Raw genomic sequence first — 23,578 nt, forward strand, 5'->3', positions numbered from 1 at the left:
TGGAATTGGGATGATAAGGAGGCAAGGAGTTTTGGAATCCACTCAACACATCTGCAACGAAAATCTAATTAGTCTTACTCGTAGTTAACTTTTTCATGTAGTTATTAAATACATTTTGAATAGAAATGGAGTGTTTGAGAAGACAGCAGACTGATAAGACCCTCCATCTCCTGTGTGCAGTTAAAGGGAAGAAACTCACTTTCAAAGGTGAAACTCCTCCAGCATTTTTCTGATTTGCATCTGCTCTTGGGAAAGCATCTTAGAAAGCAATGAGGTGGTAGAAACTGGTTTAAAAGTGATGAGAGCAGAAGGGTGATGTTTCTCCCGTTCCCTGCAGGAGCTGGTGCTCCCTGCTAGAGCGCAGTGAATCCATACAGAACGCCGGCAGCAGACGGGTGGCATCCTTAGTTATTCTTAACTATGTGGGAGTCTCTCTGCTGTTCTCGCTGCCGAGAGGTGGCCAGATGCAGGGCCTCCTTGAAAGCATTAATGTAATGCTAAGCACTTGAGAAATGCAAAATTAACACCCTGACAGGGAATAAAAATGAAGAAAGAGCCATCTACCCACTCTTGTCTAATGGCCTGGGCCAGTTTAACCATTAACCATGGTGTCGAAGTTCAGAGTAACTTCTGTAGCCAACTCTGCTGTCTGAAAACCAATTCCACATTCTACTGCTGGGTGGTTTCAAGGATACCATGTCCCAGGCATGGTATTTTAAGGAGGATAAAGGAAATGAAGACAGTGCGTTTACTTTCATACCAGGTGAAATCCGACCCTCCTCTAGAGAAGACAGAGCTTGTGTCGTGGCAATAGTTGCAATGAAACTTGAATTACTTTTTTTTCAAATCTTCTTTAAACTTTTAGGCATGTTAACAGTAGAATAGCGTTATTATTATTTTATTCTCCTTTGGAAGTTCTGTATCTTCTTTTTTCGCAATTTGGCTTTAGACACAAATAGTAATTTTGAGGGAATTAAACCACTCCCACTTATTGGCAATAAAAATGTTTTTGGAGAGTTGATGACATGGGAAAATTTCAACAGTAATTGCTCGACAAAGTGTAAAATCCATAGCTTTTGGATTAAATGACAATAAATGTCAAAAATGATGATTAATCAGCATCTTAAAATTATTTAAAAGCTATAGATTTACAAGTAGTTAGCTATTTTTGTGAAATTAAAAAATATATATTAAATATTGGTTTTAACATTATCTTATTTTCTAAAAAAATTCAGATTGCTACAGTGCAGGTTTTATGTCATGGTCTGTTAATAGCACAGATCAAAGTTCTATTTAAGATGGCTTGGAAAGCTACAAAAGTGCACTTTAGGAAGTTGACAGTGTCGGAAGACGCCACTTTCTAGCAAAGCTGATTCATGTTTTATCCTAAGAGGCAAAAGTCGTTAAAAGGTAAGAAGTGTGGGGCAGATTATCCAAATGAGTACTGTGCATTCCTCTGATGTTAGTGTGTCTAGCCCAGAAGCCGGGGCTGACTCTGCATTTCTGCCTGGAGAGGTAGGACCTATGAGCAGACACCAGCCTAGAGATGTGCTTTGTGAGCTGTTGTAGGTATAAGCATCTTTCAAAGGGCTGTTTTGTATTTTCAAATCCCGGGGACATGCTTTGGTTGTCCTGATTTTATGTTAATGACTTGTCCTTAATTCTGACTTCATTTTCTATTTCAGTACCTGTGGGTAACATCTTTTTGTATTAGTTCCTAATTATTTATTGGGCGTGACATTTAAAAAAATGTTTCTCTGGATTTTCCAAATACAGGTATTGAGCATGTTTGACTTTTGAAAAACTAGTATCAAAATCATGTTCTGAGATGAAGTTAGTAGAACTTTTCTAAAAAGAAAGGAAAATTTCCCAAGACATAATACATGTGGATGATGTTCAAGAAGAAAAAGGTGATTAGAAATGATGGTGATTACTAGAGATGCGGGGCTCGGTCACATCAGCCTGTGTCACTTTCTCCCGTGCGCCGTCCCCTGACTTGCAGTTGCACTCACTAAGCTGAGGGATGACGCATCCGTCTTCTTTGAGTAAGTAGTGCTGAAGAGAAACCAAATGTCACTTCGGCCCTTTTGCAGAATTGAGCCTTTTATTATGTCAGAGAAGGGACAGGAGGAGTCACTTGTCAGGGAGGGGACTCTAGTGTTGAATTAAATGTCAGTGTGGTTTAGTGAGAGAGGAGGATTTGGCGGGGAAGCTGCCATTTAGCTCACGTTTGAGAGGTCTGGCGGGAGCAGCCCAGGAAGTGGGGGGTGGGCCGTGGGCTGTGCCACCTCCAGTTCCCTCTCAGCCGATTTTCACTGGTCCTCAGGCCACCTTGCTTTCATCCCCAGGCAGCCACTGGCTCCCGGACGTGCTATCAGCCCCCTGCCTACATGGGGCAGGTGGCAGTTCTATCCATCTTCAACTGGCGACTGGCGGGGAGATCAGAAATCAGATGAGTCCCTGGGTTTGAGGAAAGCTGGGACTCCGCAGGGTGCAAGAGCAGGCGACACCCCTTTCGAACTCCATAAGACAGGGTCTCCCAGCAACCCCCAGCCCGGGTGGAGCCCAGCTCTCGGCGGAAACCTGTGTTCTCAGGGGCTGCCTGGGCCAGATGCTGCCCTCCCGGCCAGCCTCCGGGGGCTTGCGTCTGCGCTGCAAGGCTGGGCAGAGCTGGCAGGGCCCCAGGTGGCCTCGGCTCGGCATGACTATGGAGTGGTCTTTCCCTGCGGCTCATGATTTAACAATGACAAAATCCATTTGTGTGAAATAATGAAAGATGGATTGGTAAAATCTTTTAAGAGTTACGCCAAGAAGTTAACAGAGATGCCTTTAGGAGCACAGACACCTGAAGCCAGAGCAAGGGGAATTTTGTTTTCAGCCAAAAAGCCTCTGTTGTTGGTGCTGTGCAGGGACGTCCCCGCCCAGCTTGTCCACCGTCTCACTTCCAGTCTCTCCCTGGTGTTCTTTCCTGGTGTCTTTTTACCTCAAAGGAGGAAGTAGGGGAGCCCGTGCTCTTGAGAGGCCGAGGTTGTGTCCCCAGGCTCCTGGGCTCTCACCGTGCAGCCGCTGCCAGCGCCTGGAGCACCTTCCGTCTAGAGTGTGACTAGCCCTATCGATTTTTGAGAAAGGACAGCAAGACGGCCCACGGCCTGTAGCGGAGAGGCCACACAGTCACACGGCAGGTGCCCGGCCCAGGCTGCCCCTTCCATCCCAGTACAGCACGCCTGTTGCATGCTCATGTCCTTGTCTTGCATATCCACACCTTCTTCTCGAAGCGAGGGTTGGTCGTGGTGGCAACCACGGCCAGACACGGCTGGGCTGGAGAACCTACTCAGGAGGGAAGGAAGGTGGGAGGGAAGGCTCCATGCGCTCCTCCTGGAGTCCTTGTAAGCCCTAGTCCCTCACCCAGCTGCCAGGTGGATGGGCCTGGGCCGCTCAGTCCTGCCCAGGTTGGGCCCCTCCCAGATACAAAACCCCAGAAGAGGTGGGGAGGACCAGGAGAGGGAGAGAAGAGGGCAAAGGGCATTGGGTGCGGTCCTTTCATTCTGAGAGCTTAGCCCTGGTGGCCCGGCCTCAGGGAGTGTGTGGCTCTGTCCATCCCCCAGGACTCTCCTGGAACAGGGCATTCAGGGATGAAAAATGGATGGAGACAGGGATCCAGGGAGAGCCTTTGTGTAGTGGGGGACTGGGAGGGGAGCATTCCCTCCCCACTAGCCAGCTGATTTTGAAGCTTGGGGTCCTGCTATTTGCAGGACGAATGTGGGAATCCTTTCATACAACAAAGCAACAACCCCAGTGTTCATTCAGTGAAACCCAGATCTTCCTATATTGCGGCTGCTTGGTGTGGATGTACTGTACCAGACTTAAATAACACTGATGCACTAACTATATCCTCTGGGATATGGGGACAGTTAGAGAGAAGAGGGAATATGGCAGGTATCCAGAAATCATACAGTGTGATTAAAGAAGGGGAACACGTGCATATCACTTAGAATGGGCATAAAATGGTACATAAAATTATTCCCGCGTGTTACAGCTGGCCCCGTCTAGTGGAAGCCAACCGTAACGAGTGGATGGGTGGATTTCTCCGGGGAAACTGCATTCATTTACCAGCTACTCACTCTGGTTCAACTCCATACCCGCTCTGGTTCGACTCCATGCATTTCCCCAGGGCTCAGGAGCTGGGCTGTTTGTGGCCTGGATATAAATGGGTGGCATGTTAGTTGCCGTCACTCAGCCTCCTCCTGGGTGTAATCTCTTACCAAGTCCTAATTAGCTCCACTCTTCGCTGGGAATTGGGAGCTGTTTCCCCACACTTTGGGAAAACTGGCTGCTCCCAGCATTGGAATGCACCTTGGGTGTCTCTGCATCTGAGAACCAGGGACCTAGACTCAGTGCATCCTGAGGCACTGCACTTACAACAAATGTTGGCCTAGGATCTGGGGAAAATTTGGCTGAATAAATATAAATCCCCAAATGTAAAGCCTCTTTAAGTTAATAGCAAAGCTTGGAGGCCAGCTGGGAAAATCCCTCAGAAAGTCGATGAGAAAATGATGAGGCCCCTGGATAGGGCCCCGCCTGGAGCATTCCACCAGGACTCTGGAACACAGGTTTCTAGGGTCTCAGTGCATCTGATTGTCGGGAATGAGCACATGGGGCTTAGGGTGAGCAGCCCAGCAGAGGAGCAAGGGATCCCAGCTTCCTCACGCTGCCCTGGCCTTTGGTGAACGTGCTTTGGTTTTCTGTGAAAAGTAGGACATTCGGGGAAATTCAGGTGGGTCCTGCTGCCCTGGCTGGAGATGAATCTAAGCCAAGCAGCCCTGCCCTTTCCTCCCTCTGCTAGAAGAGGCCATGCACCCACCATCCTCACACACCACTCAGCCTAGTGTCTGGGGAGGCTTCAGTGGGACTCTCTGCTGCACCTCTTCCTGGACCCACTAACACTGATGCCTGCCCAGGACCTCTTAATGGATTCACCTGCCCAGACCCACTGATATGGTTTGGCTCTGTGTCCCCTCCCAAATCTTACCTTGAATTGTAATTCCATAATCCCCATGTGTCAAGGGCAGGAGCAGGTGGAGGTAATTGAATCATGGGGGCCATTTCCCCCATGCTGTTCTCCTGATAGCGAGTGAGTTCTCTTGAGATCTGATGGTTTTATAAGCGTCTGACATTTCCTATGCTGGCACTCATTCTCTCTCCTGCTGCGCTGTGAAGAGGTGCCTTCTGCCATGATTGTAAGTTTCCTGAGGCCTCCCCAGCCATGAGGAACTGTGAGTCAATTAAACCTCTTTTCATTATAAATTACCCAGTCTCAGGTATTTCCTTATAGCAATGTGAGAATGGACTCATACAGCAACTGACCTGCCCTCAGCCTAGTGCAGGATGACAGGAGATCCACGTGTGCTATCAGGGCCCAAAGTTGAGGTCCTGTTTCTCTTAAACTCTGCAGTGGGCAGAACAGAGCTCTTGCTGGTCCCTGCCAGGCAATGGGTCATCCTCTCACCTCCTTCAGCTTCTTCTTCTCCCAGTCTTCTGGCCCTCACCTGGCTCAGGGCTCAGCCCTAGGTGTTCAGGAAAGCTGGTGAGTTCCCAGGTTAGGAAAGCTCCCCAAGCCAGTGGGAGGATTGGGACTGGATGAGGCCACTCAGCCAGTCTGAGCCTGTGTCCCGAGGCCTCTGGCTTCCGGATAATTCTCCCACGGCCCTGTTGCTTGTGGAATGCAGTATGAATGCCAGACACTGTGTGCACCTAGCAGCTCTTAGTGAACTGGAGATGCCTCAGTGAGCATCTGGCCCCTGGCTGAGCATCCCCGCACTTCAGTGACTCTAGGGGAGCACATAGGACCCCCCAGCTCTGGGTGAGGCCGTTGGAGGCTGGGGTGCTATGCCCAGATCACTGGTGTGCATAGAACCGTGGGGGCAGGATGGCCTCCTGCCAGAAACATGATGCTCAGCAGACCCATCTGCTGTACCCAGGTCACAGTAAGTTGTTCTGTGTTCTCCACGTGAGGTCAGGCTCCTGAGGAGACCTTCATGGGTTTACACAACATGTTGTAAGTCTTAAGTGGCTAGGGAGGAACACAGAGAGCCAAGGACGCTTCTAGGATTTGCCACTCAGGCCAGTTGCAGAAAAAACATCCCAAGCAATACTGTTAGAAATGGGCCCTCTTGCTGCCGGGAGCGTCAGGCTTGGAGCTGCCTTTCCAGCCACCGTCCAGTCATGGAAGCTTCTGAAGCCCATGAGGGGCCGGATCTGGCCTTGCTCTGGTCCTGATACGCTGGGCATGAGACATACAGCATGAGGAGGTGGGCTCAGGATTTCTTCACTCCCTGCACCCCTGCTGGCATCAGCGTCTCACTGATGACTCTAGCTGCATTCCTTGCAAGAGGAGTGCCTGGAGACAGAGCCCAATGTCGCAGTAGTAAAACTGTCCACGTCCTACGCGTTTCCAAAGAGCCCAGGCCTCGTGGGGAGCTAATAATAGGCTCTGCATGTGGCCCACTCACTCACAGCTCCACCAGGGAAGCAAGCCATCACCAGGTCTGCGTCTGGAGGAAAGGAGTCAGTCCCTGCCCTGGGCTTATGTTCCCTATTGGCCCACGCTGTCTGCAGAGTTCATACAGTAGCTGAATTGTGCATAATTTACAGCACAGTGTAATTACCTTCAGCTTTAGACTCAATAAAACTTCCTATGTTAGCCGGGTTCTGCACCATAAATGCATACCCACAGCCTCCCTGCAGGCCCCAGAGGTCAGGTATCCCTGTCCTGGGCTTGCTGGGGACAATGGTCTGCCTGAACTGAGAGCAGGAAGGGATCCAGCTACCTGGGCATGGAGTCTGCTGCAGTTGGCCAGCCTCATCTTCCAGCCTCCAGCATGGGCCCGTGAGCCTGCCTCCCCTGAGGGCAGGGCCTGGCATGGGAGTGTGATACACTCTATCTTGGTCCATTTCCCTAGTGGGGTGCACTGTCCAAATAAAGCAAATTCCCATTTCACCCCCCATCTGAAGGGTTGAGGGCATGAGGCCACCAGCGAGGGGAGGCGACCTTCTCAGGATCACCTGGTAGGTCAAGGGCAGGGCTGAAGCTGGAAAGTTTGCCAGGCAGAAGGGCAGCTCATATTCTCCCGCATGGATGACCAGGCCGGCTGTGGCCAAGGCCTCCAGGCACAACACTTGGGGTTCAGGTCAGGGCTCCCAGATGCTGGCGCTCAGGACAGAGTGGCCCCAAGGGGGAAGCCCATTGATTCGTCTCCCACAGACTCAGGGCTCCAGTGACACACATTGATTCTGTTACGGTTGGGAGGATCAGAAGTCTGACACAGGTCTCAGTGGGCTAAAGTCAAGGTGTGGGCAGGGCTGAACCCTTCTGGAGCCTTTGGGGAGGTCCATTTCCTGCCTTTTCCATCTTCCAGAGGCCCCTGCAACCCTGAGCTCATGATTCCTTTCTTGAGCCTCAAGGTCAGGCATCTCCCGACCTCTGTCTCTGTGTGTGTGTGTGCACGTGTGTCTCTGTGTGTGTCTATGTGTGCATGTGTGTCTCTGTGTGTCTGTGTGTGTGCATCTGTGTGTATTTATGTGTGTATCTCTGCATGTGTGTGTCTCTGTGCATGTGTATATGTGTGCATGTGTGACCCTGTGTGTGTATATATGTGTGCATGTGTCTCTGTGTGTGTGTGTATGTGTCTGTGTGTGTTTATGTGTGTATCTCTGCATGTGTGTGTCTCTGTGCATGTGTATCTATATCTGTGTGTTTATGTGTGTGTCTCTGTATTGTGTGTCTCTGTGTATGTGTATATGTGTGCATGTGTGTCTCTGTGTGTCTGTGTGTATGTGTGTTTGTGTGTGTCTCTGTGAGTGTGTTTGTGTGAAACACCTCTGCCTCCATCTTCCTATCTCTTCCTCACTGATCTTCCTGCCTTCCTCTTAGAAGGACCCTTGTGATTACATTTGAGGCCACCTGAATGACCAAGCTATTCCCCCATCTCAGGGTCCTAATCCCAACTGTACAGACCCTTTGCCATGTAAGGTGATGCACACCTGTTCTGGGGATCAGTACGTGGATGTCTTTGGAGCCATCATTTTGGCTCCCACGTTCATGAACATGGCTGGGCTGAGTAGTGGACCCGGCACACCTTCTCAGGGTGATTTCTGGGAAGGGTCCTGGTCTGCCCAGGGGTGCCAACATGCAGGGCTCCAGGCCCTGAGCCCTCTACCTGGCTTCTGAAACGTGCCTGGCTGAGTGAAGCGTGGAGTGATTTTCTCCACGCAAAACAGAGTGGCTTCTTTTGGCATGAATCCACAGCTCCTCCAGAACCTGTGTGAGGCTGGCCGGAGTGAGGCGTGAGTGGGCTATCGGGGGCCCAGGCAGTGCCCGACAGTACCCCCAGCAGGTTGGGGGCCTCCCTCCGAGGGAGGTCAATAGCTAGTGGTGGGTATGTGGGTGTTCCCACCCATTCATTCCTACGTATCTGAGAAGTCCTAGGAGACTTGTGGAGCCAGAGGGACCTTCTGAAGTCAGAGAGGGGAGGGGGCTTGCCCCAGGGGAACCTCCTGGGACGTCCACACCTGGAACAGGCCTCGGTGCTAGCAAAGGCCTCAATCTCTACGGCACCCTGACACCACTTAGGGGTTAAACCCAGAGCCCAGGCCGGCCTTGCTGGCCTTTATCTGCCGCGCTCGCTCGTGGGGACAGCACGGGGTCAGAGTGTCAGAGTGCAGAGTCTTCCGTGCACCTCCATGTCGCAGGTTCCCGGCCCCACCTTCCTCAGGGAGGGACTTTTTTCCTTTCCTTCCCTCTCATTAGTTTTCTTCTCTTCTTTTTTTTTCTTTTTAATCTTTTCTGATAACTTTTCACAGATAAGGGGTTTAAAAATGGCACATAATTCCTTTTAGATATCTTCAATTTCCATATATGAAAACACAAATCTTCCTTATTTGCCCATCCGCAAATGAGCAGGACACCGGGGCTGTGGTTGCTAATGACAGCAGCCCTTTTAATTCTGCTGCTGCCGGAGGGTGATGACCTGTGGCTGTGCGCGTTGCTTGATGGCCACGCAGAGCTCGACTGGGGAAGCGTAGGGAGCCACTCTTCGAATTACCCTATTGCCGGAACCAGGGCCAGAGGTGCCCCGGAGTGCTCTGCATCTGGAATGGAATTTCACTGAGGCAGTGACAGCTAGTGGGCTGGAGAGAGCTCTGCCTGCTTGTGACCTTGACGAGCTGCTTGGCTTCTCTGAATGTTGGTGTTCTTCCTGGTCTAAGGCTGGTGATAAGAATGTCTACCTGTTATCAAATGAGTCAGATCCGTAAGGTCACCTAAAAGGCAGGCTTTGTCTTTAGTATTCATACTATCCGTAAACAAGATTTGCAAATGTGTGGATTTCGGTCCTGAGGGGCTTTTTCAGTGAGAGTTCATGCTAACGACTTTCTAATTAAGTGTCTCCGACAGCGACTGAGATGAGTTTTTCCACTCAAACAGGTGTGTGGTCTGGACGGGCGATGACCGAGTTTTCTTCTTCAACCCAACGATGCACCTGTCTGTCTGGGAGAAGCCCATGGACCTGAAGGACCGCGGAGACCTCAACAGGATCATTGAGGACCCGCCCCACAAACGCAAGCTGGAGGCACCAGCAAGTAACTAAGCACTGGGTTATTTACCCCTCCTTTGAAGGGTTTAAGCCGCTTATTTCTAATGAATGTAAAGTGAAAGCACGTTTCTTCTTGGTTATGTTGAAAATTGACTATTAAGGAATCCTGTGCCCAATTGCAGAGTTTAGTAATCAAGTTTTTATGGCACTTCCTGCAGAAACCTTGATCCTTCCAAGCGATGGGCTCTGGCTGTCTTTCTGCATCACGTAAGGTGATTAATGCAGAGACGGCCATTCATTCCATCAGCCCCTCAAAGCTTCCATCCAGCATCACTGTTACCCAGCATTTTATTCTTGTTCCAAATGTCTTATGAATGCCACTTCAGAGACCAGATGTCCACAGATGGGAGTGTATTTTCTTCCACCTTACGTTCACTTTAGACCTTTGCACCACATCGATCTGTTGTTGTGTTTGGATGGATGCCTCAATTCGATAAAACCCTGGTCACGGACAGGGGAAGAGATTTTCTTCAGCTGTAGAGGAATGGGGTGCTTGGCAGAGGCGGTTGTTGCTGACAATGCCTGCAAATCTTGTTTCGCCAAGAAACAGAGAGGAACTTTTAGCATTTTCACAAAGGATCTTTTCCTATTGGATCTAATACATATTTTATTAGCTGCTGCGTTGGGAAAGCCCTCCTCCCGGAGCATGTGGATTCAAACGGTCTTGACTCCACTGCAGACATTTGAGAACAGGAGCTCCCTGCCAACTTGAGAGGCAGAGATTCTTGGCTGCAAGGCCAGGCCGGTGAAATGGGACCCTGGGTGTGTGCAACCCCCACACTTGGTTCCGTGGACTCCCCTCCTCAGTCCCATGCAGCAGGTGCCATCAGCATTGCAGACCCCTTTGCTGCTGTAACAAATTATCACCACGGGGCTAAAAGCCACACAAGGTGATGATCTTACAGTTCTGGAGGGCAGACGTCGAGCAGAGGCCTCGCTGGCATTGGCAGGGCTGTGTTCTTTCTAGGGGATCCAGGGGAGATTTCCTTGACTGCTGGCCCCCTCGTCCATCTTCTTGCCTCTCTCTTCTCTCTCTGGCTCTGGCCCTTCTGCCTCCCGCTTCCGCTCTGAAGGGTCCCTGTGGTCTGTGGGGCCACCTGGGTGATACAGGATGGTCTCCCACCTCAAGGGGAGCTGTTCAGCAACCTCCGTCCCTTTTGCCAGGTAGCCCAGTGTATGCACACCTTCCAGGATTCAGATGTGGGCATTGCTTGGGAATGGTGGGGGGCATTAATCGGTGACCCCGGCTTGCTTTACAGAGAGGGAATTTAAAAAGGAGCTTACCTAACTTGCCCAGGGCCGCCCCTCTACTGAAGGGGAAAGGGGATGTGCACCCCGGCGGGTCTGATGCCAGACCTGAGGGCAGCCTGGCCAGGCCCCCATGAGCCTGTGACGGACACAGGTGATTCTTTGTGCGAGCTCACCAGGCAGCGGCTGCAGCAGCCGTGCACTCAACACTGTCCCTCCCTAGTGTGCGGGCGGATGATGTGGACTTCACTGGGCTTAATTGCTGTGTAAACACTTTAGCCATTTATATTCAAGACCAATGTAAATTGATAATGACATTCATTTCACCAAGTAGGATGTAAAATTGTCCGGTGAGTAAACACAGCTGTGACTGGTGAATGGGTCACTTTCCCAAGCGTTGTTTGTCTGAGAAGACAGCGCACGCTGGATCTATCTCACCAGGGGCCCAGGCAGCTGGGGCACTTGGGGGGACCCAAGCCCACTGAAAACACAAATGCCAGAGCCCTGGAGGGTGGTGAGCTAGTGTGGCTGTGTCCGTGAGGATTCAGGGTGACGTGGGAGGCCCTGCCCACCTGGAACCCACCTGCCCCAGGCTCCCTGGGAGGAACCCTGGCCTTCACGTCACGGCACCCTCTGCTGGCCTCCAGGGCCTGAGCCTCCTCTTTGCACAATGAATGAACCAGGTGGCTTGTTTGCTAAGCTCCATTTTAGTGCCCACTTTGTTTAGTCTCTATAACATGATGCCAAGATGAAGCAGGTGAGCTGCAACAGGTGTCTCTTCCTTGCAGAATCCTGAGTTGACTGTGCAGGAAGTTGAGTGTGGGGGTGGAGCTTGCAGGGCAGCCAGTGCAAGGGAAGGAGTGAGCTGGGATGCAGGAGCTTGGAGAGTCTCTAGGACGCTCTGATCACACTCACCCCTCAGCTTGCTGTGTTTGGCCTCAGCTGGGAGGCTGGGTGGGCAGGGCAGGGGCTGAGCCAGGCTCCTGGATGCACCAGTGAATTCGGTGGAGAAAGAGAGACGCTAGAATAGCATTTTTCAAAGTAGTTTCCCCCAGGACCTAAGACATCAAGCCACCACCCACCTCCTGGGCCAGGAGCAAAGGAAAGAAAGGGAAGGGAGGGGAAGGAGGAAAGGAAAGGAAAGAAGGAAGGGAGCAAGGGAAGGTAGGGGAGAGAGGAAGTTCATTTTCTTCTGAACCAATCCTTTATTTAGGGACTGGTGACTGGCCAAGCACTGGGCTAGACACAGGACGCGAAAGATGAGCAGATGTTGGGCAGGGAGCGCTCTGTCTTGCAGGTTGGGGAACAGAAGTAAGCGACAATGGATGGGTGGAGTGGGGTGACCCAGCGCAGCGGCCAGGGGCTTCTCCCTGAGGCAATGTCACTCACACTGGACCCCAGGAGGCAGGGAGGGGAGGTGAAGGGTGTGTATTGAGCTCTAGGCAGGAGGAAGAAGCTGTGCTTGAGTTTGAGCTGAGAGGGGTGGAGGGTGGGTGTCTGGGGCCAGTGAGCCTCCAGGAGTGGAAGGCTCGGGGAAGCCCTGCAGAGATCACAGCACCCATGGTGTGGCATTTCCAAGTGGCCACGGGGAGGTTCCCCATTATGATTATTGACCAAATCCAGAACTTCCTCCCTGAGTTTCAGCTGGGAGCCCAGGCCTAGCAAAGCAAAGCGACCGTGTCAGGTGCATCTCCTGTTCGGGGTAGTTGCAGCTCTGCTACGGCTCTTTCTATCCCTAAACTTCACACCCATCACGTTTCTCTCATACACAGGATGCAGTCTAGGAATGCAGAGAAGTCCAGTTTCGGCATCTGTGGGCACCTGGCTGGACCTGCTGGTGGAGTGGGGTGGATCAAACCCGGCCCCTGCACAGCCAGGCCTCTTGCCCCCCAGTGCAAGTGGCACCCCCACCACCTCTCCTGGCAGGAGCTCAGCCCCACAGGACCCAGCTGCCCTGAGTCGTGTGCCTTGCCCTCTGTGCCAAGGGCTCCTGCTCTGCATCTCGTCCTAGTGCCCGCCCTTGTTTGCCTCCTGGGCACCCCTTGCACAGCTGCCTGCCTGTAGATGAGTTCTGGCCAAGTCCCCGCAAGGTGCTCTCTGGGGTCCTGCCCCATGCAGGAGGAACCCCCACTGTGTCCCTCTTTGCGCCCAGGAAAGCCACAGTCCTGGGAGAACACTGACTTTTCCACGAAGATGCTGAGCCTGAGTGCCGCCTAGATGGGGGTGGACCTGAGGTTAAGGCATGACCTGGGGTTCGCATCCAACTCGCAGGGTGGAGTGCAACTGTTCTGGGGAGGGAGGATGACACCACCTTCTAACCTACCAAGCCCCATCCTCCTCAGGACTCAGGATCCGAGCAAGCAAGGTAGGACATTGGACAGGATGCAGAGCGGGAGACCCCATCAGAGAGGGCAGAGCACGCAGCTCAGGGCCACTCGGCGGCAGGGTCCTGTGGAGCTGAGCTCCTGCCAGGAGCAGGGATGGAGGTGTCACCTGCACTGGAGGTGAGAGGCCTGGCTGTGCAGGGGCTGGGTCCACCAGCAGGTCCAGCCAGGCACCCACAGATACCAAAACTAGACCTCTCTGTATTCGTAGGGTACATTCTGCGTATGAGAGAAATGTGATGAGTGGGAAGTTTAGGTGTGCCAAGGATCCCATCTGAATGCGAATCTGCCTTACACACCAACGTTCAGCTCCTGTGATTCCATAGTAAGTTTTACCAAAGGTTGTGCCTACCCTCTCTAAGAAGACTGACAAAATTAGGTATATTCCCCACCACTCACAGAAAGGAAGACATCTGGCTCAGAGACTCAGGACTTTTACTACCTTCTGCAGCCAGCCACATTCCCTGAACTCAGTGACTTACAAACACACTCAGACACACACACAAATGCATATATACACACACAGACACATACACAGAGACACACACAAACACATACACATACACACACATATACACAAACAAGCACACACACACATATATACAGAAACACACATGTACACATACACACAGACACAGACACACACACACACACACACACACACACAGACACACACGTACATATGCATAGCCTTGCTGGCAAATGCTTAGAAAAATACATTTAAAAAATACACAGATATTGGTGTGTGTGTGCATTAATAAAACATGTTAGAGATTGACACGCTGCTGCATGCTGTCTGCACCGCACCTGTAACGCATCTTGGCTATCTTTCAGACTCAGAGCCTCCCTGTTTCCCGTACCCAGTTCCCTCTCCCTCCAATCCCCTGCTTTTCTCTCCTATCCGTCTCCTGTCCCCCCACCCTTGCCCTGTCTGGATGCATGATGACTTCCTCAGAGCCTCCTCTTGGATGGACATCTGGGTCATCTGCTTTGTGCTCACACACACAGTGCTGGAAATAACATTTTTGTACCTGGGTTTTTACCTTAGGAGTGTTTCTGCAAACATATCGATTGTGTAATTTCCCATTATTAGAATTGTTGTCTCAAAAGGTACATGCATTTTAGATTTTGGGCAGGTATTGCCGAATCTTCTCCCAAAGAGATTGATCAGTTCACACTTGTACTAGTAGATTCTGCATGATCTCCTTAGCACTGTAGAGCATCAGACTTAATTCTTAAAGCCATTCTTTGCTTCAGTTGGCATTGCTTTAATTTTGAGTGAAATCGAACAGTTTTTCACAGGTTTGTTGGCCATTTGTTTTGTGTTTGTGTTCCTTATCTTTCTTACTGAGCTATTTGGACTTGAAAATCAAGGCTCTCAGTGTTTGGCTACAATATTATTACAATATTTTACTGGCCTTTCGATTTTTTTGCCATAGAACAAGTTGTCCTTGATTTTTTTTTCCTCATTGTGGTAAAGTATATATAACATGAAGTTGACCATTTAGCCATTTGTAAGTGTACAATTCAGTGGCGTTAAGTATGTTCACAATGTTGTATACCTGTCAACACTACCTATTCCTGTAACTCTTTCCTCACCCATAGCAGAAACTCTGCAATGATGAAGCAATGTCACAAAGATTTTCCCCTTATGCTTTCTTCAACAACCTTTATAGTTGTAACTTGTAAGGTTAACTCCATTTGGGTTAATTTTTACACATAGACTTCCTCAGGGATGATTTCTGTCAAATTTTTTTATCAGATGAATTCGCCCTACTTTCCTAGCTTTGCATGCTTTTGAGTTTTTTGTTGAAAAGTAGATATACTAGGCATTGTAATGGGGCAACTTTGATGGAAATCAGATTCTCCCACTTCCCAGAGATTGCTGATGTGGGCTTGTGCAGGCAGGAGCCATCCATGTGTGCCTTTTCCAAGGTGATGCCCATGAAGCCTGTATTCCTCATCATGTGTGGTGACTGAAGCTTCTGTTCCCTTGTCTTTGCAGTCAGCTGAGAACAGCAGCCTCTCTAGTGATATTCTTTTTTTTTAGTATTATTATTTGAGACAGTTTTGCTCTGTCGCGCAGGCTGGAATGCAGTGGTGCCATCTTGGCTCACTACAGAGTTCAAAAAATTGAACTCTCCTGGGTTCAAAAAATTCTCCTGCCTCAGCCTCCTGAGTAGCTGAGATTACACGCATGTGCCACCACACCCGGCTAATTTTTGTATTTTTAGTAGAGACGGGGGTTTCACCATGTTGGCCAGGCTGGTCTCGAACTGCTGACCTCAGGTGATCCGCCCACCTTCACCTCCCAAAGTGCTAGGATTATAGATGTAAGCCATTGCACTCAGCCTCTAGCACTAGTGTTACACCAGCCCTAGCTTTTATAAGTGTCTGATCTGCTTCCAGAGAGCTGAAATACTTGCTTCTAATCCCCCTACAGCTTCACGGCAGTCTTGGTGGAGACCCAACCAGAGAGCTTGCTACGCCGCTGTTGTACACGGCAACCCCTCTGGTTTTGTATTCTTTAAGTCTGTTAAATTTATACATATTTTTATTTATGAGTCTGCATCGTAATTAGGAAAGCTTTGCCCGTGTTGAAACTATTCAAAACAAACCAATGTTTAAAACCCTAAAAAATTACCTATATTATACACAGGTACTTTAAATAATATGTGTGTAATTGTATGACCTCATTTTTTAAGTTTTAAGAAATGTGGATGTTTCCCCCGTGGGCCCCCTGGGTATGTTCTGGTGTGGGTGGAGGAGGGGTGCCACTCCCATGCCTTCTTCCAGGCAGAGCTGGAGTGTTCCCTCCCCTGGACACAGCAGGCACGAGGCACACCTTGGAAAAGATTTCAAACACCACGAGGCGCAGAAAGGCAGTCAGGTGGGGGGCCTGGGGGAGCTGAGAGAGCCTCTGTGAGGCCCCGGTGCCTCCGGATGAGATGGCCAGAAGGCCCAGTGACCCAGGTAGGAACGATCAGGAGGGACCAGGGAGAAGCCAGGGCACCAGGGAGGGAAAACTAGGAGGGCACAGTGAGATCTCAGGACCCAGCGCCCCAGCGGGAGAGGACTCAGGGGCACAGCCGAGGAGTCCTGCACTTCCTTGGAGGGTGTTGGGGTGCAGAGGCTGAGGCAGGGAGCAGGGTGTCCAGGGTGTGCTCAGTTTTTTTGTGTGTGGTTTTTTTTTTTTGAGATTGAGTTTTGATCTTTGACCCAGGCTGGAGTGCAGTGGCACAATCTCGGCTCACTGCAACCTCTGCCTTGTGTTTTCAAGTGATTCTCCTGCCTCAGCCTCCTGAGTAGCTGGGATTACAGGCACCTGCCACCACACCCGGCTAATTTTTATATTTTTAGTAGAAACGAGGTTTCCCCATGTTGGCCAGGCTGGTCTCAAACTCCTGACCTCATGATCCACCCACCTCGGCCTCCCAAAGTGCTGGGATTACTGACGTGAGCCACTGTGCCTGGCCAGTGCCCTCAGTTTGAATGGGAAGAGCGGGTTCCCACAGCCAGGAAGCAGAAATGCCTGGAGGTGGCCCGGCATGGTGGCTCACGCCTGTAATCGCAGCATTATGGAAGGCTGAGGGGGGCGAATCACTTGGGGTCAGGAGTTCAAGACCAACCTGGCCAACATGGTAAAACCCTGTCTCTACTAAAAACACGAAAATTAGCCTGGTGTGGTGGCGGGTGCCTGTGATTCCAGCTGCTTGGGAGGCTGAGGCAAGAGAATTGCTTAAGCCTGGGAAGCAGAGGTTGCAGCGAGCCGAGATCGCACCACTGCACTCCAGCCTGGGTGACAGGCTGAACATGGAGAACCTCTGAGTGTGGGCCTGGGTGAGGCGCTGCTGGGGCCACCCCACCCTGGGGCAGCAGCCACAGAGGTGGACAGAGGTGGCCCCAGTCTCGTGGTTTCCTCTCAAGAACATGACTTAGAAGTGCTTACCCCAGGCCCTCGTCCTGAAGCTGGGCAGAGTGAGACTCTGTCTCAAAAAAAAAACCAGAAATGCCTGGAGGTGCTGGGCTTGGCACGAGTGAAGCTTGGGAAGCAGGGGGGCATAAAGTGTGTCCTTTGGGGTCCCAGCCTAGAGGGCTGTGTTGGGCTGTGGAGCACGTGCAGAAGGCAGCCAGAGAGGAGGAAGTGGACACCCCCCAGTGTCCTTGCTTCCCTTCCGCGGCCCCTCGGTTGTCATCAATGGTCTTGGCCCTAGACCAGTGGCTCTCAACTGGGGAGGGCAAATTTACCCCTGTGGACATTTGGGAACTTCTGGAGGCATTTTCATTAGCACGGTGGGGAGGGGGCAGGGATCAAGGAGGCTGAGAGACACCTGCAGGGTGCAGGGCGGCCCCCAGGGCAGAGCAATCCAGCTCTGGAGTCAGCACTGCCAGGGTCAGGGCCAGGGCACAGGGCGGCCCCCAGGGCACAGCAATCCAGCTCCGGAGTCAGCACTGCCAGGGTCAGGGCCAGGGCACAGGGCGGCCCCCAGGGCACAGCAATCCAGCTCCGGAGTCAGCACTGCCAGGGTCAGGGCCAGGGGCTGCTGAAAAGCCAGGAAGCTCCACCTGGGCTGTGGCTCCTCCGCCTTCCCTGGGCCAAGTTCTGCTCATCCCCCACTCTGCACTGCCCACGGGAATTCCTTCCTCCTAGGCCTGCATCCTTTCAGAAGGGTGCAGCAGCCACCCAGGGTGTGCGTGACAGATACTGCAGCCTTGCTGGAAGGTGCAGGGCAGACACGCCGCACCCCGGTCCTGCTAAGGCAACCTCTGTTGTCCCCTGGCTCGTATGGGCAGGGGCGGCCATGAGCTGCCTGGGCGGCTCAGGTGGCGGAGGCCCCACAAGGATGATGCAGCATGACTGTGGCGAGCCGGGGCTTCCAAAGCCTGACCCTCTCCTCTTACCAAAGGCCCCATGCTGCACAATGAAAACAAGCCTGTAAATAGATTTGAACTGTGAGCTGGTAACAGAGCCATTATTGGGATGCTAAAAACAGGTGTAGGGAGAATTGTCGGGTTTTATAGAAAGAAAATGTGCGGAGGCCCCTGCAGTTGTTGAAACTGATGTCTTTTCTCATCAACTCTGCACTCATCCTAAGCTGAGCACTGTTTTCATTACAGACCCTCCCAGGAAGGAGGTGCAGGCTCAGCAGTCACTGGGAAGGTGGCCCAAGGCTGGATGGGAAGATGGAGGGACGCTCTGCCCAGCCCAGCCCAGCCCAGACTAGTTCAGCCTCACCCAGCCCAGCTCAGTTGGCCACCCAAGCTGGGCGGGGCGGAATGAGCCAGAGGTAGACAAAGAATGAGAAGCAGGTGGGAGGCCGTTGTGATGCTCGGCGCATGTGGAAGTCACTCCACCTGTCAGGGCAGAGGCGGTGACACTCCAGACCATCTGCACGCTCATCTTTCCTCTTCCCTCCTGGAGAACCATAGGAAACACCAAAGCACCTTTTTACTTTTCCATTCCAAAAGCTCATCAAACATTTTCAGGGCTGACCACCTCAGAATGGAAATAAGGGACCATGTCTTCAAAATCAGTTTGGCTTTTGGAAGTAGATGGGTGTCCATAGTGAGGCACGGCCGCATGTGGGGTAGGGGGAATCTCGTTATCTGTTGCAGTGGATGGAGAGGAGCTGAGCGTGGGCCTGTTGGAGGTGCTGCTGGGGGCCACCCTTCCCTGGGGCAGTGGCTGCAGAGGTGCAGTCTCATGGTTCCCTCTCAAGAACATGACATAGATTTGCTCATCCCGGGCTGTCGTCTTGAGGCTGAGCAGAGCCCACCTGTAATTCTGCATCCTCCAGCCCCTCTGGAAGGCCGAGCACCTGCTAAACAGACAGTATCTAAAGAGGACCTCTCTGCAGAACAGCACAGTCAGATTTCTCTTCTGCTGAAATGTAAAAGCATGTGTGCCAAGAGGAAACTCGTTGTAGGATTTCACATCAATCTTTAAGAGAAGCCTGTTGTCTTAATTTCTAGATAAGTCTGCTTGAAAGTGAGTGTCACCTGGTGGTTTTGCCAAAGCCCTGAGCGCTGACAACTTGAACCGTGTTCATCTGATTTTCTTTCAGCTGACAACAGCGATGGGTCCAGTTCTGAAGACGGCAGGGAAGACCAAGATGTGAAAACCAAGAGGAACCGGTAGGTGGCCGTGCTCTTCCCCAGCAGGTCTTTCCCTACTGGGTACTCAGGTGATGTAGAAAGAAAAGGCATCATTTTGACCACATTGACTGTGAGCAAAGAGCTAATTCAAACGCTGGACAGATGGTAAGAGGTCTCAGGTTCTGTCTTAGCAGTGTCCTGGGCACCTGCCTCAGCAGGTATCTCAGAGCTGTCTTCTTGATACCCCAAATCTCCTCCTTAGAAAGTCACTTTTGGGGCCCAAAGGATGCTGTGTAGGCCACAGGGGATGGACAAGGAGCACCTCTAACGGGGGCCGAGGGCTCCAGGAAAGGGCCCAGTGCAGCCTCTCTGATTTCACCGTCACAGGTGGACCTCAGCTAAGCTGGTCTCTGCTGATCTTTGGATATGTGTGCTTAATTTAAAACACAAGATGAGCTTCCTGAGGCACAGGAAACATGGAATGTGGCCATGATTTGATGAATTTTGAACTTGTGTGGGAGGAAAAGCACAGAGGAATCCGAAGCAGCTGGGCTGTCCGCCTCATCACCCGGCTGCACTCCCCATCCCGTGGGGCTGGCCTCAGTTCCCAACAGTTGGCATTTCAACAACATCGAAACGCTAATTTTAGTTTTAATCATCTGAATGACTTCCGTCATTGAAAACCAACTTTGAGACATGCACGGATGTTTTGCATGGAGCTGCCTCCGTTTTGGCAGCTGTTCATTTCCATGTTGGTTCCAGCCTTGAAGATTCCGTGGGAGAGGGAGACTCTCGGGGAGGCTGGGGCCCCCGCTGAGATCTGGGAGGAAAATGCTTTGGCGTTCATTCTGCAGCCAGCCCGCGGACTGAGCACGCCCATCCCGTCCTGGGCATTCATTCATGAGCCGGTTTACAAAGCCGTGCCCTCTGTTTGGAAGCTTCACAATAGGGCAGGTTTTCCCAAAGCTCTTCCGGAGCACCAAGCTGCACGCCCCCTGCTCAGAGCAAATCGCCCCAGGCCGGGTGAACCATCAGCATCAGCGTGGCATTTTGATCCCTCTTCGGGAAGGTTATTGTCAATAAGTCCATGTACTCCTCAAGCTCCTAGCTGCTTTTATGTATTTCTGTGTCGCAGAATCTGACCCGGATAGTTAGAGTACATGCCTCCAGGGGGCCTGCTGAAATCTGTCCATTTGGACCTGCCCTTTTTGTGTGGATAGTGTCATTTTGCCTCATCAAAGAGCACTTAAAATTCTCCTGCAATGTGTGACTCATCAGCAGCCTGGTTATGATGTTTAAGAAACAAACAAATAAGCTGCGATGATGATTGTTTTGGACACCAGTCTCTACTCCCCACATTTCTTGTGAACCCTGGCACAATCGATACACATTTTGGGCATTCATGCACAGATGGAATTGAATCAATTGTGAAAGTGATTCAGGGCCACATGAAACTTTTCCTGAAATTCTCTCAGAGGAGAAATATGTCACAATGACAAGCATTCAAATTACTGAAATATTCTAATCTATGTGGTGAGTGTCATTTCAAATAGCTTGCTATTTACTATTTAGAGGGATGCGTTCACGATGACCATGCGTCTTCCCTGGGACTGGAAAATAGATTCATGACCGCTCGGCCCCTTGCTGCTCAGGGCCTAGAGGTGCTGCCAGCTTCTGATAAATGGGTGTTTTCTTAGTTCAGACCTGCTTTGATCTTTGGTCTTCTGACTTTATAACTCTCTCTTTCAAGTGGGCTCTGGGGAGCATCCCGTGCACAGTCCCCTCCCTCCTGTCCCTCTGACTTCAGGTGTGCAGGGTGGTGGTCTCTGCTGAGTGGTATCACTGCAGTTGTCTCCCACCTTCCCCCAAGAATGAGCGCCTGAGCATCGGAAACCTGGACACCGTGCCTCGAATCACACCTGTGATTTCTGGAATTGCTGCAGTGTTTTGAAGTGGAAATATATTTTCTTAAGTCATCAGATTGTTTTGTGCGGCTGTGGCCGAGGGCTTGTGAAATGCACAGTGTAGCTTGCACGGGTGCTCACGGGAATGCCCCCACTGATTTGCTTCCTCCCCAGAAGGTGGGCGTGTTTTCAGTACTCTTTTCATATAATTCAGTTACCCCATATTTATGGTGTAATTAGGGTTTGCCGGGGGGGTTGATGCCCATCCCTGCAGGGATGCAGAGATCACTGAGTGAGTGGGGGAGTCAGTTTTCCCCAAAACTCAGTACTTTCTTCACAAGGCTGGTTATCAAATATTTGGCTCACTCTATCACCACTTGGAGGTATAAATTTATCACAATCTCAGGTAGTTTCCTCTCCCATAAGAGAACATATTTGTTCTGTGTTATGAGAAATGACAGGTTAACTCTTCAGGGTGATCACCACTTCTGTGGTAAGAAACGCTCAACTTGAACGAGGAGGAAGAGAGGGTCAGAGCAGATCACAGGATGACAGGCAGAGGGACACGGGGGTGTGGGCCCTGAGGGGACAGCCAGGGTGGGAGAAGCCAAAGAGGAAATGGTCACGTGAGGGGGACACAGGTGATGTGGTTTGCCTCTGGCTGTCCACCCAACCCTCATCTGGAATTATAATCCCTATGTGGTATGGTTTGGCTGTGTCCCCACCCAAGTCTCATCTTGAATTACAGCTCCCATAATTCCCACGTGTCATGAGAGGGACCCAGTGAGAGGTAACTGAATCACCAGGGCTGCTCTTTCCCTGGCTGTTCTCATGACAGTGACTAAGTCTCATGAGATCTGATGGTTTTATAAAGGAGAGTTCCCATGCACACACTCTCCTTGCCTGCCGCCGTGCAACATGCGTCTTTCGCCTTCCACCGTGATTGTGAGGCCTCCCCAGACACATGGAACTGTGAGTCCATTCAATTTCTTTTCTTTATAAATCACCCAGCCTCGGGTATGTCTTTTTCAGCAGCCTGAAAGCGGCATGTGTCAGGGGAGGGGACTTGTGGGAGGCGATTGGATCATGGGGGCAGTTTCCTGCATGGCGGTCTCATAATAGTGCGTGAGTTCTCACAAGATTTGGTGGTTTAAAAGTTCGTGGAAGTCCCCCCCATCCCCACTCTCTCTCCTGCCACCATGGAAGACAGGCCTTGCTTCCTCTTCAACTTTCGCCAAGACCGAAAGTTTCCTGAGGCCTCCCGAACCATGCGGAACTGTGAGTCAATTACACCTTCTTTCTTGGTGAATTACCCAATCTCAGGTAGTTCTTTACAGCAGTGTGAGAATGGACTAATACAACAGGTTAGGTCAGTTCAAAAGATCCCAGGAGACGGAGTGATTTCCATCAAAGCCAAACAGTTCTATTGTGATAGGAGACACAGGTGGCGTAAGATGGTCCAGTGTGTGCTTAGCTGCCTGACACTGGGTTGAAAAGGCTCTACAAATATATGAGAAAACGAATATACCCAATTAAGGGGTAATAGTTACTTTACCTACTTTTAACTTTTTATTATGGAAAAGTTCAACATCAAAGCTGAAATAACACAGTTCACCTCCGTGCATTCATTTCCCAGCATTGCCTCAAGGCCAGAGTTTTTCTGCTTTAGTCCATGCCCCTCTAGATTAGTTTGAAACAAACCCCCAACATCATATAAATCTTATTTGTAAATATTCTAGAATATAATACTACAATATAAGGAATTTAAAAATATAAGCATGGTAACATAGTCACATCTTAAAAAACAGAAATAATTCCTTAACATCATCAAATGGGCTCCCTGCTATGGTTTAAATTTCCTTGATTTTTTTTTTTTTTTCTCTTAGAGGTTTGCTTTCATATCAGGACTAAATCAGTTTTGGGTATTGCCCTCTGCTTCTCTCTCCTAAGCTTCTTTTAATCTGCTGGTATTTTCCCTTCTACACTTCATTTTTATTTTCTTCATTTGTTTTTGAAGAAGCAAGAGATTTTTTACAAGTGTTGCATTTCCCATCATTTGGACATAGAACGTCGCATTCCTGGAGCATGGTTTGGACACAGATCATGCCTGGGGCATGGTTTAGGGGCCTGTTCTTCTGTCCCCTGTATTTTTGGTGAATCTGCAGTCATATCTGAGCTTTATCAGAGTCAGGTTTGATTAGTGCTCTGGTAGGACTAATGGTGGCTTTGAGTTGCTTCCATCAGGAAGCAGGTGATGTCGGCTCGTCTGTCTTTTTGTGATGCAAGCACGTGATTT

The 23,578-nt window shown here is 50.7% G+C and overlaps 1 protein-coding gene across 3 annotated transcripts in view; it reads left to right on the forward strand.

Annotated features, from left to right (window-relative positions):
• The window catches only part of TCERG1L (transcription elongation regulator 1 like), a 217,173-nt gene that overhangs the window by 156,681 nt on the left and 36,914 nt on the right, over nucleotides 1-23,578 (forward strand). For all 3 annotated transcript variants that reach the window (XM_063616505.1, XM_055245330.2, XM_055245333.2), the window contains 2 exons: nucleotides 9,482-9,636; nucleotides 19,348-19,417. In XM_063616505.1, coding sequence (XP_063472575.1) covers nucleotides 9,482-9,636; nucleotides 19,348-19,417 — 225 coding nt within the window. The remainder of the gene's footprint in view (nucleotides 1-9,481; nucleotides 9,637-19,347; nucleotides 19,418-23,578) is intronic.

This window comes from Symphalangus syndactylus, chromosome 2 (genome assembly GCF_028878055.3).
Source record: "Symphalangus syndactylus isolate Jambi chromosome 2, NHGRI_mSymSyn1-v2.1_pri, whole genome shotgun sequence".
In the NCBI taxonomy this organism is placed as follows: Eukaryota; Metazoa; Chordata; class Mammalia; order Primates; family Hylobatidae; genus Symphalangus; species Symphalangus syndactylus.